Raw genomic sequence first — 22,191 nt, 5'->3', positions numbered from 1 at the left:
GAACCACCATGTCATTATCATTAGTAGATTGCGTGTAGAACCACTATGTCATTATCATTAGTAGACTTAGTATAGAACCACCATGTCATTATCATTAGTAGGCTTAGTATATAACCACCATGTCATTATCATTAGTAGACTCTGTATAGAACCACCATGTCATTATCATTAGTAGACTCTGTATAGAACCAACATGTCATTATCATTAGTAGACTCTGTATAGAACCACCATGTCATTATCATTAGTATACTTAGTATAGAACCACCATGTCATTATCATTAGTAGGTTCTGTATAGAACCACCATGTCATTATCATTAGTAGACTCTGTATAGAACCACCATGTCATTATCATTAGTAGACTCTGTGTAGAACCACCATGTCATCATCATTAGTAGACTTAGTATAGAACCACCATATCATTATCATTACTAGGCTTAGTATAAACCACCATGTCATTATCATAAGTAGACTCTGTATAGAACCACCATGTCATTATCATTAGTAGACTTAGTGTAGAACCACCATGTCATTATCATTAGTAGACTCTGTATAGAACCACCACATCATTATCATTAGTAGACTCTGTATAGAACCACCATGTCATTATCATTAGTAGACTCTGTATAGAACCACCATGTCATTATCATTAGTAGACTCTGTGTAGAACCACCATGTCATTATCATTAGTAGGTTCTGTATAGAACCACCATGTCATTATCATTAGTAGGCTCTGTATAGAACCACCATGTCATTATCATTAGTAGACTTAGTATAGAACCACCATGTCATTATCATTAGTAGACTCTGTATAGAACCACCATGTCATTATCATTAGTAGACTCTGTATAGAACCACCATGTCATTATCATTAGTAGACTTAGTATAGAACCACCATGTCATTATCATTAGTAGACTGTATAGAACCACCATGTCATTATCATTTGTAGACTCTGTATAGAACCACCATGTCATTATCATTAGTAGACTGTATAGAACCACCATGCCATTATCATTAGTAGATTGCGTATAGAACCACTATGTCATTATAATTTGTAGACTTAGTATAGAACCACTATGTTGTTATCATTCGTAGACTCTGTATAGAACCACCATGTCATTATCATTAGTAGACTCTGTATAGAACCACCATGTCATTATCATTAGTAGACTCTGTATAGAACCACCATGCCATTATCATTAGTAGGTTCTGTATAGAACCACCATGTCATTATCAATAGTAGGCTTAGTATATAACCACCATGTCATTATCATTAGTAGACTCTGTATAGAACCACCATGTCATTATCATTAGTAGACTCTGTATAGAACCACCATGTCATTATCATTAGTAGACTCTGTATAGAACCACCATGTCATTATCATTAGTATTCTTAGTATAGAACCACCATGTCATTATCATTAGTAGGTTCTGTATAGAACCACCATGTCATTATCATTAGTGGACTCTGTATAGAACCACCATGTCATTGTCATTAGTAGACTCTGTGTAGAACCACCATGTCATTATCATTAGTAGACTCTGTATAGAACCACCATGTCATTATCATTAGTAGACTTAGTGTAGAACCACCATGTCATTATCATTAGTAGACTCTGTATAGAACCACCATGTCATTATCATTAGTAGACTTAGTATAGAACCACCATGTCATTATCATTAGTAGACTTAGTATAGAACCACATCATTATCATTAGTAGGTTCTGTATAGAACCACCATGTCATTATCATTAGTAGGTTCTGTATAGAACCACCATGTCATTATCATTAGTAGACTCTGCATAGAACCACCATGGCATTATCATTAGTAGACTGTATAGAACCACCATGTCATTATCATTAGTAGACTTAGTATAGAACCACCATGTCATTATCATTAGTAGACTCTGTATAGAACCACCATGTCATTATCATTAGTAGACTCTGTATAGAACCACCATGTCATTATCATTAGTAGACTTAGTATAGAACCACCATGTCATTATCATTAGTAGACTCTGTATAGAACCACCATGTCATTATCATTAGTAGACTTAGTATAGAACCACCATGTCATTATCATTAGTAGACTTAGTATAAACCACCATGTCATTATCATAAGTAGACTCTGTATAGAACCACCATGTCATTATCATTAGTAGACTTAGTGTAGAACCACCATGTCATTATCATTAGTAGACTCTGTATAGAACCACCATGTCATTATCATTAGTAGACTTAGTATAGAACCACCATGTCATTATCATTAGTCGACTTAGTATAGAACCACATCATTATCATTAGTAGACTCTGTATAGAACCACCATGTCATTATCATTAGTAGACTCTGTATAGAACCACCATGTCATTATCATTAGTAGACTCTGTGTAGAACCACCATGTCATTATCATTAGTAGGTTCTGTATAGAACCACCATGTCATTATCATTAGTAGGCTCTGTATAGAACCACCATGTCATTATCATTAGTAGACTTAGTATAGAACCACCATGTCATTATCATTAGTAGACTCTGTATAGAACCACCATGTCATTATCATTAGTAGACTCTGTATAGAACCACCATGTCATTATCATTAGTAGACTTAGTATAGAACCACCATGTCATTATCATTAGTAGACTGTATAGAACCACCATGTCATTATCATTTGTAGACTCTGTATAGAACCACCATGTCATTATCATTAGTAGACTGTATAGAACCACCATGCCATTATCATTAGTAGATTGCGTATAGAACCACTATGTCATTATAATTTGTAGACTTAGTATAGAACCACTATGTTGTTATCATTCGTAGACTCTGTATAGAACCACCATGTCATTATCATTAGTAGACTCTGTATAGAACCACCATGTCATTATCATTAGTAGACTCTGTATAGAACCACCATGCCATTATCATTAGTAGGTTCTGTATAGAACCACCATGTCATTATCAATAGTAGGCTTAGTATATAACCACCATGTCATTATCATTAGTAGACTCTGTATAGAACCACCATGTCATTATCATTAGTAGACTCTGTATAGAACCACCATGTCATTATCATTAGTAGACTCTGTATAGAACCACCATGTCATTATCATTAGTATACTTAGTATAGAACCACCATGTCATTATCATTAGTAGGTTCTGTATAGAACCACCATGTCATTATCATTAGTAGACTCTGTATAGAACCACCATGTCATTGTCATTAGTAGACTCTGTGTAGAACCACCATGTCATTATCATTAGTAGACTTAGTATAGAACCACCATATCATTATCATTACTAGGCTTAGTATAGAACCACCATGTCATTATCATTAGTAGACTCTGTATAGAACCACCATGTCATTATCATTAGTAGACTTAGTGTAGAACCACCATGTCATTATCATTAGTAGACTCTGTATAGAACCACCATGTCATTATCATTAGTAGACTTAGTATAGAACCACCATGTCATTATCATTAGTAGACTTAGTATAGAACCACATCATTATCATTAGTAGGTTCTGTATAGAACCACCATGTCATTATCATTAGTAGGTTCTGTATAGAACCACCATGTCATTATCATTAGTAGACTCTGCATAGAACCACCATGTCATTATCATTAGTAGACTGTATAGAACCACCATGTCATTATCATTAGTAGACTTAGTATAGAACCACCATGTCATTATCATTAGTAGACTCTGTATAGAACCACCATGTCATTATCATTAGTAGACTCTGTATAGAACCACCATGTCATTATCATTAGTAGACTTAGTATAGAACCACCATGTCATTATCATTAGTAGACTCTGTATAGAACCACCATGTCATTATCATTAGTAGACTTAGTATAGAACCACCATGTCATTATCATTAGTAGACTTAGTATAGAACCACCATGTCATTATCATTAGTAGACTCTGTATAGAACCACCATGTCATCATCATTACCAGGCCTCTCTCATATTTTTAATTGGGAGAACTTGCACAATTGGTGGCTGACTAAATACTTTTTTGCCCCACTGTATCTTCCCATTTTTACTTCATGGTAAGTGGTGGGTTTATCGTCCCAGCTCTACTTTATGGTAAGTGGTGGGTTTATCGTCCCAGCTCTACTTCATGGTAAGTGGTGGGTTTATCGTCCCAGCTCTACTTCATGGTAAGTGGTGGGTTTATCGTCCCAGCTCTACTTCATGGTAAGTGGTGGGTTTATCGTCCCAGCTCTACTTCATGGTAAGTGGTGGGTTTATTGTCCCAGCTCTACTTCATGGTAAGTGGTGGGTTTATCGTCCCAGCTCTACTTCATGGTAAGTGGTGGGTTTATCGTCCCAGCTCTACTTCATGGTAAGTGGTGGGTTTATTGTCCCAGCTCTACTTCATGGTAAGTGGTGGGTTTATCGTCCCAGCTCTACTTCATGGTAAGTGGTGGGTTTATCGTCCCAGCTCTACTTCATGGTAAGTGGTGGGTTTATCGTCCCAGCTCTACGTCATGGTAAGTGGTGGGTTTATTGTCACAGCTCTACTTCATGGTAAGTGGTGGGTTTATCGTCCCAGCTCTACTTCATGGTAAGTGGTGGGTTTATTGTCACAGCTCTACTTCATGGTAAGTGGTGGGTTTATTGTCCCAGCTCTACTTCATGGTAAGTGGTGGGTTTATCATCCCAGCTCTACTTCATGGTAAGTGGTGGGTTTATCGTCCCAGCTCTACTTCATGGTAAGTGGTGGGTTTATCGTCCCAGCTCTACTTCATGGTAAGTGGTGGGTTTATCGTCCCAGCTCTACTTCATGGTAAGTGGTGGGTTTATCATCCCAGCTCTACTTCATGGTAAGTGGTGGGTTTATCGTCACAGCTCTACTTCATGGTAAGTGGTGGGTTTATCTTCCCAGCTCTACTTCATGGTAAGGGGTGGGTTTATCGTCCCAGCTCTACTTCATGGTAAGGGGTGGGTTTATCTTCCCAGCTCTACTTCATGGTAAGGGGTGGGTTTATCTTCCCAGCTCTACTTCATGGTAAGGGGTGGGTTTATCGTCCCAGCTCTACTTCATGGTAAGGGGTGGGTTTATCTTCCCAGCTCTACTTCATGGTAAGTGGTGGGTTTATCGTCCCAGCTCTACTTCATGGTAAGTGGTGGGTTTATCTTCCCAGCTCTACTTCATGGTAAGTGGTGGGTTTATCGTCCCAGCTCTACTTCATGGTAAGTGGTGGGTTTATCATCCCAGCTCTACTTCATGGTAAGTGGTGGGTTTATCGTCCCAGCTCTACTTCATGGTAAGTGGTGGGTTTATTGTCACAGCTCTACTTCATGGTAAGTGGTGGGTTTATTGTCCCAGCTCTACTTCATGGTAAGTGGTGGGTTTATCATCCCAGCTCTACTTCATGGTAAGTGGTGGGTTTATCGTCCCAGCTCTACTTCATGGTAAGTGGTGGGTTTATCGTCCCAGCTCTACTTCATGGTAAGTGGTGGGTTTATCGTCCCAGCTCTACTTCATGGTAAGTGGTGGGTTTATCGTCCCAGCTCTACTTCATGGTAAGTGGTGGGTTTATCGTCCCAGCTCTACTTCATGGTAAGTGGTGGGTTTATCGTCCCAGCTCTACTTCATGGTAAGTGGTGGGTTTATCGTCCCAGCTCTACGTCATGGTAAGTGGTGGGTTTATTGTCACAGCTCTACTTCATGGTAAGTGGTGGGTTTATCGTCCCAGCTCTACTTCATGGTAAGTGGTGGGTTTATTGTCACAGCTCTACTTCATGGTAAGTGGTGGGTTTATTGTCCCAGCTCTACTTCATGGTAAGTGGTGGGTTTATCATCCCAGCTCTACTTCATGGTAAGTGGTGGGTTTATTGTCCCAGCTCTACTTCATGGTAAGTGGTGGGTTTATCGTCCCAGCTCTACTTCATGGTAAGTGGTGGGTTTATCGTCCCAGCTCTACTTCATGGTAAGTGTTGGGTTTATCATCCCAGCTCTACTTCATGGTAAGTGGTGGGTTTATCGTCACAGCTCTACTTCATGGTAAGTGGTGGGTTTATCTTCCCAGCTCTACTTCATGGTAAGGGGTGGGTTTATCTTCCCAGCTCTACTTCATGGTAAGGGGTGGGTTTATCGTCCCAGCTCTACTTCATGGTAAGGGGTGGGTTTATCTTCCCAGCTCTACTTCATGGTAAGTGGTGGGTTTATCGTCCCAGCTCTACTTCATGGTAAGTGGTGGGTTTATCTTCCCAGCTCTACTTCATGGTAAGGGGTGGGTTTATCGTCCCAGCTCTACTTCATGGTAAGGGGTGGGTTTATCGTCCCAGCTCTACTTCATGGTAAGGGGTGGGTTTATCGTCCCAGCTCTACTTCATGGTAAGGGGTGGGTTTATCGTCCCAGCTCTACTTCATTGTATCTCAATAGTTGTTTTATATTATTACATCACTAGACTAGTGTGGATCCCTGGGTCTTTAAATCCAACCCCAACACTAACCATAATACTGTCAAATTTATTGATAGAGCTCTGGATGTAAGGAATTACTATCTATAATATCAACATGATATGAAGTCAAAATTACAACTTTAAACATATTTTGAAGCTATGTCTTTGGTGTGTTCATGGTGGTGTGTTTGTGTGTGTGTGTGTGTGTGTGTGTGTGTGTGTGTGTGTGTGTGTGTGTGTGTGTAGCAGCAGCTATCAACCTATGTGTTGTGGGTGAACAGCCAGTTGAAGAGGCGACCAGGCCTGAAGCCCATCACAGACCTCAGAGTAGACCTGCAGGATGGAGTGGTGTTATCACACCTGGTGGAGATAGTGGGTTAGTACTCACACACACACACACACACACACACACACACACACACACACACACACACCTACCACAACACACACGTCATACCTACCACAACACACACACCACCACAACACACACCACCACACCTACCACAACACACACACCACCACAACACACACCACCACACCTACCACAACACACACATCACACCTACCACAACACATCTACCACAACACACACATCACATCTACCACAACACAAACATCACAACACACACATCACACCTACAACAGCACACACCACCACACTTACCACAATACACACACCACCACAACACACACACACACACACACACACACACACACACACACACACACACACACGCACACACACACACACACACACACACACACACACACACACACACACACCTACCACAACACACACGTCACACCTACCTCAACACACACACCACCACACCTACCACAACACACACACCACCACACCCACCACAACACACACACCCACCACAACACACACATCACACCTACCACAACACACACCACTACACCTACCACAACACACACACCACCACACCTACCACAACACACACACCCCCACAACACACACATCACCACAACACACACATCACACCTACCACAACACACACGTCACACCTACCACAACACACACATCACACCTATCACAACACACACCTACCATAACACCACACCTAAAACAACACACTTACCACAATACACCTACCACAATACACACACCACACCTACCACAACACACACACCACACCTACCACACCTGCCACAACACATACCTACCATAACACCACAACTACCACCACACACACACCACCACACCTACCACAACACACACACACACACACACCACCACAGCACACATCTACCATAACACCTCACCTACCACAACACACACACCACCACAACACACACACCACCACAACACACACACACCACCACACCACACCAATCACAACACACACATCACACCTACCACAACACACACACACACACACACACACACACACACACACACACACACACACACACACACACACGTCACACCTACCACAACACACCACACCTACCATAACACACACACCACACCTACCACAACACACATCTACCATAACACCACACCTACCACAACACACACATCACACCTACCACAACACACACCTACCATAACACCACACCTAAAACAACACACACCACCACACCTACCACACCACACACACTACACCTACCACAACACACAACAACACACCTACCACAACACACTTACCACAATACACACACCACACCTACCACAACACACACACCACACCTACCACAACACACCACACCTACCACAACACACACCTTCCATAACACCACACCTACCACCACACACACTCAACCACCACAGCACACATTTACCATAACACCTCACCTACCACAACACACACACCACCACAACACACACCTACCATAACACCACACCAATCACAACACACACATCACACCTACCACAACACACACACACACACACACACACCACCACAACACACACGTCACACCTACCACAACACACACCTACCATAACACCACACCTAACACAACACACACCAACACACCTACCACACCACACCTACCACAACACACACACCACACCTACCACAACACACACACCACCACAGCACACATCTACCATAACACCATACCTAACACAACACATACACAAATGACTGACAACACAGCTCTTTGCTCCCTCAGTAGATGCCTACTGGATAACTTATTTGTATTGCTTTTAATCTTTTTAAATGAATATCTTATTAACACTTTGTTCTAGCTAGCTATTTGTGTAGGTAGCTATCAAGTAAACCCAACTACACACACACCACGCCTACCACAACACACACAACACACACCACCACACCTACCACCACATTTACCACAACACACCTGCCACACCACACTTACCACAACACACACACCACACCTACCACAAACTATACCGCACCCAATACACCACCACTGCAGACCACACAACACCATTTAGCCCCACACCACACCACACCACACCATACTACACCACACCATACTACACCACACCATACTAAACCACACCACACCCACTATACCACATCCACCACACTAAACACCCCTCCAGACCACACAACGCAACGCAACACACCACACAAACCATACAACACTACACCACACCGTACCGTACTAGACTACACCATTCTACAATACACCATACTAAACTACACCATACTACACCACATTACACCACACTACACCATGCAACACCATGCTACACCACACTACACCACACTACACTATACTACACCACACTACACTATACTACACCACACTACACCACATTACACCACACTACACCATGCAACACCATGCTACACCACACTACACCACACTACACTATACTACACCATGCTACACCATGCTACACTACACCACACTACACTATACTACACCATGCTACACTATGCTACACCACACTACACCACACTACACTATACTACACCATGCTACACCATGCTACACCACACTACACTATACTACACCATGCTACACCATGCTACACCACACTACACCACACTACACTATACTACACCATGCTACACTATGCTACACCACACTACACCACACTACACTATACTACACCATGCTACACCATGCTACACCACACTACACCACACTACACTATACTACACCATGCTACACTATGCTACACCACACTACACCACACTACACTATACTACACCATGCTACACCATGCTACACCACACTACACCACACTACACTATACTACACCATGCAACACCATGCTACACCACACTGCACTATACTACACCATGCAACACCATACTACACCACACTACACCACACTACACTATACTACACCATGCAACACCACACTACACCACACTACACTATACTACACCATGCAACACCACACTACACCACACTACACTATACTACACCATGCAACACCATACTACACCACACTACACTATACTACACCATGCTACACCACACTACACCACACTACACTATACTACACCATGCAACACCATACTACACCACACTACACTATACTACACCATGCTACACCACACCACACTACACCATGCAACACCATGCTACACCACACTACACCACACTACACTATACTACACCATGCTACACCACACCACACTACACTATACTACACCATGCTACACCACACTACACCATACTACACTATACTACACCATATTACACCATGCTACACCATGCTACACCACACCACACTACACCACACTACACCACATTACACCACACTACACCATGCTACACCATGCTACACCACACTACACCATGCTACACCACACTACACCATGCTACGCCACACTACACCATGCTACACCACACTACACCATGCTACACTATACTACACCATGCTACACCATGCTACACTATACTACACCATGCTACACCATGCTACACCACACCACACTACACCACACTACACCACACTACACCACACTACACCATGCTACACCATGCTACACCACATCACACTACACTATACTACACCATGCTACACCACACCACACTACACCACACCACACTACACCACACTACACCATGCTACACCATGCTACACCACACCACACTACACTATACTACACCATGCTACACCATGCTACACTATACTACACCATGCTACACCATGCTACACCACACCACACTACACCACACTACACCACACTACACCACACTACACCACGCTACACCATGCTACACCATGCTACACCACACTACACCATGCTACACCACACTACACCATGCTACACCACACTACACCATGCTACACCATGCTACACTATACTACACCATGCTACACCATGCTACACCACACTACACTATGCTACACCACACTACACCACACTACACTATACTACACCATGCTACACCATGCTACACCACACTACACTATACTACACCATGCTACACCATGCTACACCACACTACACCACACTACACTATACTACACCATGCTACACTATGCTACACCACACTACACCACACTACACTATACTACACCATGCTACACTATGCTACACCACACTACACCACACTACACTATACTACACCATGCTACACCATGCTACACCACACTACACTATACTACACTATACTACACCATGCTACACTATGCTACACCACACTACACCACACTACACTATACTACACCATGCTACACCATGCTACACCACACTACACCACACTACACTATACTACACCATGCAACACCATGCTAACCCACACTGCACTATACTACACCATGCAACACCATACTACACCACACTACACCACACTACACTATACTACACCATGCAACACCACACTACACCACACTACACTATACTACACCATGCAACACCACACTACACCACACTACACTATACTACACCATGCAACACCATACTACACCACACTACACTATACTACACCATGCTACACCACACTACACCACACTACACTATACTACACCATGCAACACCATACTACACCACACTACACTATACTACACCATGCTACACCACACCACACTACACCATGCAACACCATGCTACACCACACTACACCACACTACACTATACTACACCATGCTACACCACACCACACTACACTATACTACACCATGCTACACCACACTACACCATACTACACTATACTACACCATATTACACCATGCTACACCATGCTACACCACACCACACTACACCACACTACACCACATTACACCACACTACACCATGCTACACCATGCTACACCACACTACACCATGCTACACCACACTACACCATGCTACGCCACACTACACCATGCTACACCACATACACCATGCTACACTATACTACACCATGCTACACCATGCTACACTATACTACACCATGCTACACCATGCTACACCACACCACACTACACCACACTACACCACACTACACCACACTACACCATGCTACACCATGCTACACCACATCACACTACACTATACTACACCATGCTACACCACACCACACTACACCACACCACACTACACCACACTACACCATGCTACACCATGCTACACCACACCACACTACACTATACTACACCATGCTACACCATGCTACACTATACTACACCATGCTACACCATGCTACACCACACCACACTACACCACACTACACCACACTACACCACACTACACCACGCTACACCATGCTACACCATGCTACACCACACTACACCATGCTACACCACACTACACCATGCTACACCACACTACACCATGCTACACCATGCTACACTATACTACACCATGCTACACCATGCTACACCACACTACACTATGCTACACCACACTACACTATTCTACACCATGCTACACCACACTACACTATACTACACCATGCTACACCATGCTACACCACACTACACTATGCTACACCACACTACACTATTCTACACCATGCTACACTATACTACACCATGCTACACCACACTACACTATGCTACACCACACTACACTATTCTACACCATGCTACACCATACTACACTACACTACACGACACCACACCACACCACACTACACTACACCACACTAGACTACACTGCACCACACCGCACTACACCACACTACACCACACTACACCATGCTACACCATGCTACACCACACCACACCAAACTACACTACACCACACTAGACTACACTGCACTACACCACACGACACCATACTACACCACACTACACTACACTACACCACACCACACTACACTACACTACACTACACCACACTACACTACACCATGCTACACCATACTACACCACACTACACTACACCACACTAGACTACACTACACTGCACTACACTACACCACACTACACTACACTACACCATGCTACACCATACTACACCACACTACACTACACCATGCTACACCACACGACACCATACTACACCACACTACACTACACTACACCACACCACACTACACTACACCACACTACACTACACTACACCATGCTACACCATACTACACCACACTACACTACACCACACTACACTACACTACACTGCACTACACCACACTACACTACACTACAACACACTACACTACACTACACTACACTACACCATGCTACACCATACTACACCACACTACACTACACCACACTAGACTACACTACACTGCACTACACCACACAACACCATACTACACCACACTACACTACACTACACCACACCACACTACACTACACTACACCACACTACACTACACTACACCATGCTACACCATACTACACCACACTACACTACACTACACCACACTACACTACACTACACTGCACTACACCACACGACACCATACTACACCACACTACACTACACTACACCACACTACACCACACCATACTACACTACACCACACTACACCACACCATACTACACTACACCACACGACACCATACTACACCACACCACATTACACTACACCACACCACACTACACTACACTACACCACACTTCACCACACTACACCACACTACACTACACTACACCACACCACACTACACTACACCACACTACACCACACCATACTACACTACACCACACGACACCATACTACACCACACCACATTACACTACACCACACCACACTACACTACACTACACCACACTTCACCACACTACACCACACTACACTACACCACACCACACTACACTACACCACACTACACCACACCATACTACACTACACCACACGACACCATACTACACCACACCACATTACACTACACCACACCACCCTACACTACACTACACCACACTTCACCACACTACACCACACTACACTACACCACACTACACTACACTACACCACACTACACCACACTACACTACACTTCACCACACTACACCACACTACACCATACTACAAAATACTACGCCACACTGCACTACACAATACTACACCACACTACACCACACTACACTACACCACACTACACTACACTACACAATACTATGCCACACTACACTACACTACACTACACTACACCATACTACACTACACCACACTACACCACACTACACAATACTACGCCACACTACACCACACTACACCACACTACACTACACTACACAATACTACGCCACACTACACTACGCTACACCACACTACACTACGCTACACTACACCACACTACACTACACCACACTACACTACACTACACAATACTACGCCACACTACACTGCGCTACACCACACTACACTACGCTACACTACACTACACTACACCACACTACACTACACCACACTACACTACACTACACTACACCGTACACTACACTACACTACACTACACCATACACCACACTACACTACACTACACCACACTCCACCACACTACACCACACTACACTACACCACACTACACTACACTACACAATACTACGCCACACTACACTACACTACACTACACTACACCATACTACACTACACTACACCACACTACACCACACTACACAATACTACGCCACACTACACCACACTACACTACACCACACTACACTACACTACACAATACTACGCCACACTACACTACGCTACACCACACTACACTACGCTACACTACACCACACTACACTACACCACACTACACTACACTACACAATACTACGCCACACTACACTGCGCTACACCACACTACACTACACTACGCTACACTACACTACACTACACCACACTACACTACACTACACCACACTACACTACACTACACTACACCGTACACTACACTACACTACACCATACACCACACTACACTACACTACACCACACTCCACCACACTACACCACACTACACTACACCATACACCACACTACACTACACCATACTACACAATACTACGCCACACTATACTGCGCTACACAATACAAACAATAGCTGTTATTTCTGATATTCATCATCTGATATTAAACTGTTTAATTTATAGTATGTTTGTTTTTATTTTATCCTTTTTAATTTGTTTTGTGTTGAGACAGGAAATGCACTTTCAATAAATGATAATCTCACTTACCCAGAAGTAAATTTATCTTGTGAAAGTTTGCCACACTTTTACTTCTGGGGGGAATACCATTTACAAGTATGATTACCGTTGTGCGAAGGAAGGAATCGGAGTTTCCTCCCTCGTGTGAACACACAGCATTCGAAGAGAGGCAATAAACAGTGAAGATGTTTTCAACACAATCTCACATCCAGCACTTTGGATGGAGACTTTGGCAAAGTGGTTAGTTTTCCTGGAGAATGCTGGGCCATCGTTTAACGGTCCGTCTTTAGTGATTCCCCAGTGGTACAATAACTACAGCCCAGTTTAAGCACCACTTTCGACCAATCCTGATTCTATCAAATAATCAATGATGAAAACTCCAAACCAGGAACTACTGCTGCTCTTAATCACGTAATTCTACGTGATTCTTGACAGATTGTTGCCGTTTACACGCAGAATCTGTCCACGGGAGATTAAATACATTATGATTTGATTTATATGATAACAATTATGCATAACCCTCTCCTTCTCCCACCCCCCCGTCTCCCCCCTGCAGCGGGGGAGGCGTTGGAGGGGGTACATCAGGCTCCTAGGGACCGAGAGGAGAGCAGGGAGAATGTGGAGCGAGTCCTCAACTTCATCACCTCCAGACGTATACGCATGCCTCACACCTCTGCTCGGGGTAACACACACACACACTAACACACACACACTAACACACACACTAACACACACACACACACACTAAAAGAGTCACAAACCGACAGACCTCACATCTCTGCCTGGGGTAACACACACACCGACACACACACCGACACCTGTCCCACAGTTCTCACATAATCTCTCTTACTCCTGTGTGTGTGTGTGTGTGTGTGTGTGTGTGTGTGTGTGTGTGTGTGTGTGTGTGTGTGTGTGTGTGTGTGTGTGTGTAGATATAGTAGAAGGTGATCTGAAGTCAGTGATGAGGTTGATTCTGGCTCTAGCTGCCCACTTCAAACCATCAGCCAATCAGAGAGCAGCGTCCAGGGGTGGACGGAGCATGGCGGGAGCCGCAGCCAACCACAGGACACTCTCCACAGTTGCCATGGCGCAGAGCGCAGCAACAGCATTGGCAGCCGCACGACACGACGCAGAGGGAACAGCTAGGTACCACACACACACCTCCACAGGTGCACACACCTCCACAGGTACACACACACCTCCACAGGTACACACACACCTCCACAGGTACACACACACCTCCACAGGTACACACACACACACCTCCACAGGTACACACACCTTCACAGGTACACACACCTCCACAGGTACACACACACACCTCCACAGGTACACACACCTTCACAGGTACACACACACACACTCCTCTATTCAGTGTGTGTGTGCATGCATGTATAATTGTGTGTGTATAATGTCTCTCCAGTGGTTGGGGTATGCTTGTAGATGAGGATGGAGGTGTGTGTGTTCGTGCTCTGGTCCAGCAGTACGAGAGAGGACCGCCAGACGATCCTGACACAACACCAAGCAGGTAACACTCATATCCCCCCACACAATCATATCCCCCCACTCATACCTCCCAACACACATCACCCACCACTCATACCCCCCCCACACACTCCTATCCCCCCACTCATACCCCCCAACACACATCACCCCCCACACATCCTCCCCCCACACACTTCTATCCCCCCACTTATACCCCCCCACTCATACCCCCCCACACACTCATACCCCCCCACACATCCTCCCCCCACACACTCCTATCCCCCCACTCAAATCCCCCCCACACACTCCTATCCCCCCACTCATACCCCCCAACACACATCATCCCCCACTCACACCCCCCCACACATCCTCCCCCCACACACTCCTATCCCCCCACTCATACCCCCCCACACACTCATACCCCTCCCACACATCCTCCCCCCACACACTCCTATCCCCCCACTCATATCCCCCCCACACACACTCCTATCCCCCCACACACTCCTATCCCCCAACACACATCATCCCCCACTCATATCCCCCCAAAACACATATACTCCCCCACACACATTGAGGTTTGATACAAGCCTAAGTAGTATTTCATACCTTTTGCGAGGTGAAATCTTCATGTCAGTGATCTTCAGGTCAGAAAGTCAGAGCTCTAGAAAGAAGCCAGAGTTCGTATTCTGAGTTGGATGATTCATTCCATTCAAAACGATTTTTCCCAGTCGGAGCCCAGTTGTCTTGAACGCTGCTCGTAAGTCAGAGATTTCAGAGTTCCCAGTTGAACGCGACATGAAAGCACCGTGACCATCAGTACAGTAAAAAAGCAAATTATTTCAATGTATGCTCCGCAGGGCCTCAAGTGCCATACCAACTGATCTATTTTGTTATCAAAGCTGGAGTTTTGAAATATAATATTGTTGGAGAAGAACACTATTGGCAGGCTAGGCATATAGCCACTATGCCGAGGTAATATTTTAATGGTACTGTCTCATTCCTCCACAACTGTTTTTATTAGGTACTGTAATGTTTAAAAAAAATCTCAGCGGTAGATCACAGCTTACTTTTTGACTGCGAAATTGATCTTGACTCAGAATAGCTTGGTGACCTGTTTTTCAGATAAACATTCTGATGTGTTGCATCAGACTCGTTGCTTTTCCTGGCTCCTCTCTAGGTTTCTTCCTAGGTTCTGGCCTTTCTAGAGAGTTTTTCCTAGCCACCGTGCTTCTACACCTGCATTGCTTTGCTGTTCAGGGGGTTTTAGGCTGGGTTTCTGTACAGCACTTTGATATATCAGCTGATGTACGAAGGGCTATATAACATTTTTTATTTGATTTGATTGCTTTTTAAAGTATTCGGGATGTAGCCTGGGCCTACTGGTTGTATGACTTTGGGATCGTCCCACCACTGTCCCAGAGTCTGTTTGGAATAGGCTATTTCTTTCTTGACAAGCTGACCAATAGAATAGGTTGACTTTTCTACTATGGGGGATAGTAGATTGACAGGCTAGTGATTTAGCTGTTCGTTACTCATCCTGTTGGCTGATAGTAGATAGACAGGGTAGTGATTTAGCTGTCTGTTACTCATCTAGTTATTCTATAGTAGATTGACAGGCTAGTGATTTTGATGTTTGTTACTCGTCTTGTTGGCTGATAGTAGATTGACAGGCTAGTGATTTAGCTGTCTGTTACTCATTTTGTTGGCTGAGGAAATGTAGATGTGAATAGTTTTTCTATAGTAGATTGACAGGCTAGTGATTTAGCTGTTCGTTACTCTTGTTGGCTGAGGAAATTCTAACATCTTCATAGTGCTCATCAGAATTATGAGGAAAGAAAGAAAGAATGGATCCTTGATTTGCATGTTCTGTTAATATGAATTACCATAATCTAAATGTTGTTTTAATATGAATTACCATAATCTAAATGTTGTGTTAATATGAATTACCATAATCTAAATGTTCTGTTAATATTAATTACCATAATCTAAATGTTCTGTTAATATGAATTACCATAATCTAAATGTTGTTTTAATATGAATTACCATAATCTAAATGTTGTTTTAATATGAATTACCATAATCTAAATGTTGTGTTAATATGAATTACCATAATCTAAATGTTGTTTTAATATGAATTACCATAATCTAAATGTTGTGTTAATATGAATTACCATAATCTAAATGTTGTTTTAATATGAATTACCATATTCTAAATGTTCTGTTAATGTGAATTACCATAATCTAAATGTTCTGTTAATATGAATTACCATAATGTAAATGTTCTGTTAATATGAATTACCATAATCTAAATGTTCTGTTAATGTGAATTACTATAATGTACATGTTCTGTTAATATGAATTACCATAATCTAAATGTTCTGTTAATATGAATTACCATAATCTAAATGTTCTGTTAATATGAATTACCATAATCTAAATGTTCTGTTAATATGAATTACCATAATCTAAATGTTCTGTTAATATGAATTACCATAATCTAAATGTTGTGTTAATATGAATTACCATAATCTAAATGTTGTGTTAATATGAATTACCATAATCTAAATGGGATTTCTGTTATTCTGAACACTGTGGGTGGACACCCTAATGGCCAGTGGTGTAAAGTACTTAAGTAAAACATATTTTTTGGGGGTATCAGTATTTTACTATTTATATTCATTCCTAAAGAAAATAATGTACTTTTTACTCAAAACATTTTCCCTGACACCCAAAGTACTTGTTACATTTTCAATGCTTAGCAGGTCAGGAAAATGGTCCAATTCACACACTAAACAGAGAACATCCCTGGTCATCCCTAATGCCTCTGATCTGGAGGACTCACTAAACAGAGAACATCCCTGGTCATCCCTACTGCCTCTGATCTGGAGGACTCACTAAACAGAGAACATCCCTGGTCATCCCTACTGCCTCTGATCTGGAGGACTCACTAACCAGAGAACATCCCTGGTCATCCCTACTGCCTCTGATCTGGAGGACTCACTAAACAGAGAACATCCCTGGTCATCCCTACTGCCTCTGATCTGGAGGACTCACTAAACAGAGAACATCCCTGGTCATCCCGACTGCCTCTGATCTGGAGGACTCACTAAACAGAGAACATCCCTGGTCGTCCCTACTACCTCTGATCTGGAGGACTCACTAAACAGAGAACATCCCTGGTCATCCCTACTGCCTCTGATCTGGAGGACTCACTAAACAGAGAACATGCCTGGTCATCCCTACTGCCTCTGATCTGGAGGACTCACTAAACAGAGAACATACCTGGTCATCCCTACTGCCTCTGATCTGGAGGACTCACTAAACAGAGAACATGCCTGGTCATCCCTACTGCCTCTGATCTGGAGGACTCACTAAACAGAGAACATGCCTGGTCATCCCTACTGCCTCTGATCTGGAGGACTCACTAAACAGAGAACATACCTGGTCATCCCTACTACCTCTGATCTGGAGGACTCACTAAACAGAGAACATCCCTGGTTATCCCGACTGCCTCTGATCTGGAGGACTCACTAAACAGAGAACATCCCTGGTCGTCCCTACTACCTCTGATCTGGAAGACTCACTAAACACACATGCAGCGTTTGTAAATAATGTCTGAGTGTTGGAGTGTTCCCCTGGCTATCTGTAATGATGTCTGAGTGTTGGAGTGTTCCCCTGGCTATCTGTAATGATGTCTGAGTGTTGGAGTGTTATATGTCTATCTGTAATGATGTCTGAGTGTTGGAGTGTTCCCCTGGCTATCTGTAATGATGTCTGAGTGTTATTGTGTTCCCCTGGCTATCTGTAATGATGTCTGAGTGTTGGAGTGTTCCCCTGGCTATCTGTAATGATGTCTGAGTGTTGGAGTGTACCCCTGGCTATCTGTAATTATGTCTGAGTGTTATTGTGTACCCCTGGCTATCTGTAATGATGTCTGAGTGTTGGAGTGTTCCCCTGGCTATCTGTAATGATGTCTGAGTGTTGGAGTGTTCCCCAGGCTATCTGTAATGATGTCTGAGTGTTGGAGTGTTCCCCTGGCTATCTGTAATGATGTCTGAGTGTTATTGTGTTCCCCTGGCTATCTGTAATGATGTCTGAGTGTTGGAGTGTTCCCCTGGCTATCTGTAATGATGTCTGAGTGTTATTGTGTTCCCCTGGCTATCTGTAATGATGTCTGAGTGTTGGAGTGTTCCCCTGGCTATCTGTAATGATGTCTGAGTGTTATTGTGTTCCCCTGGCTATCTGTAATGATGTCTGAGTGTTATTGTGTTCCCCTGGCTATCTGTAATGATGTCTGAGTGTTGGAGTGTTCCCCTGGCTATCTGTAATGATGTCTGAGTGTTGGAGTGTTCCCCTGGCTATCTGTAATGATGTCTGAGTGTTATTGTGTTCCCCTGGCTATCCATACATGAAATGATTTATATATTTGATAAATTACATTTACTTTGAATAGTTAAATATATTTAGAACCAAATACTTTTGGACTTTTACTGAAGTTTATTTTACTGGGTGACTTTTACTTGAGTAACTTTCTATTAAGGTAACTATACTTTTACTACAGTATGACTATTGGGTACTTTTCCCACCACTGCTAATGGGTTACGTACCCAATACATATGGTTCTGAGAAATGTCTTAAATGTCCACCACACACGCACGCACACACACACACACACACACGCACACACACACACACACACACACACACACACACACACACACACACACACACACACACACACACACACACACACCGCACAAACCACACACCCTCCTGTCAGTAATCAGTGTTTCTATCCTCAGTTCCCCCAGAGCCCCGCCCACCAGCCAATCAGACAACAGAGAGCCGGAGGAGAGCCAACCAGAGAGAAGCAGTAAGATACACACACACACACACAAGTTGGCAGTGTAGGTTTTGCAGTGCACAGGTTAGATTAGTGTCAGTCTGGGTCAGACGTAAGAGTCAGGTAAACATGCACCAATGAATAGGATTCATCATGATTCAATAGATTCAATATGATTAATCAGGCTGAATATGATTCAGTAAGATTCAATCGATTCATTACGATTTAATATGATTTAATATATTCATTAAGATAAGATGGCTTAATAAAGTCACACAGACTTCAACATAAACTGAAATATTTATCTCCCTATTGCTGTGTGTGTGTGTGTGTGTGTGTGTGTGTGTGTGTGTGTGTGTGTGTGTGTGTGTGTGTGTGTGTGTGTGTGTGTGTGTGTGTGTGTGTGGGTGTGTGTGTGTCTAGCTAAGGCAGGTTGGGAGAGTCCTCTGACTGAGAGCCTGGAGAGAGAGATGCAGGAGACACGGAGAATGGTGTCAGCTCTACAGGTACACACACGTTATGTTTTTCTGTCCTCGTGGGAACCTAAAATACATTTTCAATCAAAATCCTATTTTCCTTAACCTAACCATAACCCTAACCTAAACTTGACCCCAAAACTATACCTAACCCTAAAACTATACCTGACCCTAAAACTATACCTGACCCTAAAACTATACCTGACCCTAAAACTATACCTGACCTTAAAACTATACCTGACCCTAAAACTATACCTGACCGTAACTCCTAACCCTAATTGTAACCCTTAACCTAACCCCTAAGCCTAAAATATAATTTTCCCTCGTGGGGACCGGCAACATTTTTTGGTTGTTTAACTGTCCTTGTGAGAACTTCGGGTAACCTAAAGGATAGTGAAACAAAAACACAATGTTCGAGCCATCTTCAAAGAAAAATACATGTGCTAATACATTCCCAGCCATCACCATGTCTGGAGACACAGGTG

At 43.3% G+C, this 22,191-nt stretch overlaps 1 protein-coding gene across 3 annotated transcripts in view; it reads left to right on the top strand.

The window, feature by feature from the left end:
* The window catches only part of LOC110510300 (dixin), a 71,895-nt gene that overhangs the window by 9,955 nt on the left and 39,749 nt on the right, over positions 1-22,191 (top strand). For 2 of the 3 annotated variants that reach the window (XM_036967768.2, XM_036967767.2), the window contains exons 2-7: positions 6,666-6,795; positions 15,459-15,584; positions 15,835-16,048; positions 16,326-16,430; positions 21,190-21,260; positions 21,654-21,736. In XM_036967768.2, the coding sequence (XP_036823663.2) occupies positions 6,666-6,795; positions 15,459-15,584; positions 15,835-16,048; positions 16,326-16,430; positions 21,190-21,260; positions 21,654-21,736 (729 nt within the window). The remainder of the gene's footprint in view (positions 1-6,665; positions 6,796-15,458; positions 15,585-15,834; positions 16,049-16,325; positions 16,431-21,189; positions 21,261-21,653; positions 21,737-22,191) is intronic. The other variant, XM_090226283.1, reaches the window with a different exon arrangement.

The sequence above is a fragment of the Oncorhynchus mykiss genome, chromosome 29 (assembly GCF_057628025.1).
Source record: "Oncorhynchus mykiss isolate SJ-2025 chromosome 29, ASM5762802v1, whole genome shotgun sequence".
Classification (NCBI taxonomy): Eukaryota; Metazoa; Chordata; class Actinopteri; order Salmoniformes; family Salmonidae; genus Oncorhynchus; species Oncorhynchus mykiss.
The sequence above is the reverse complement of the archived record's forward strand: the minus strand, read 5'-3'. Positions and strand labels throughout refer to the sequence as shown.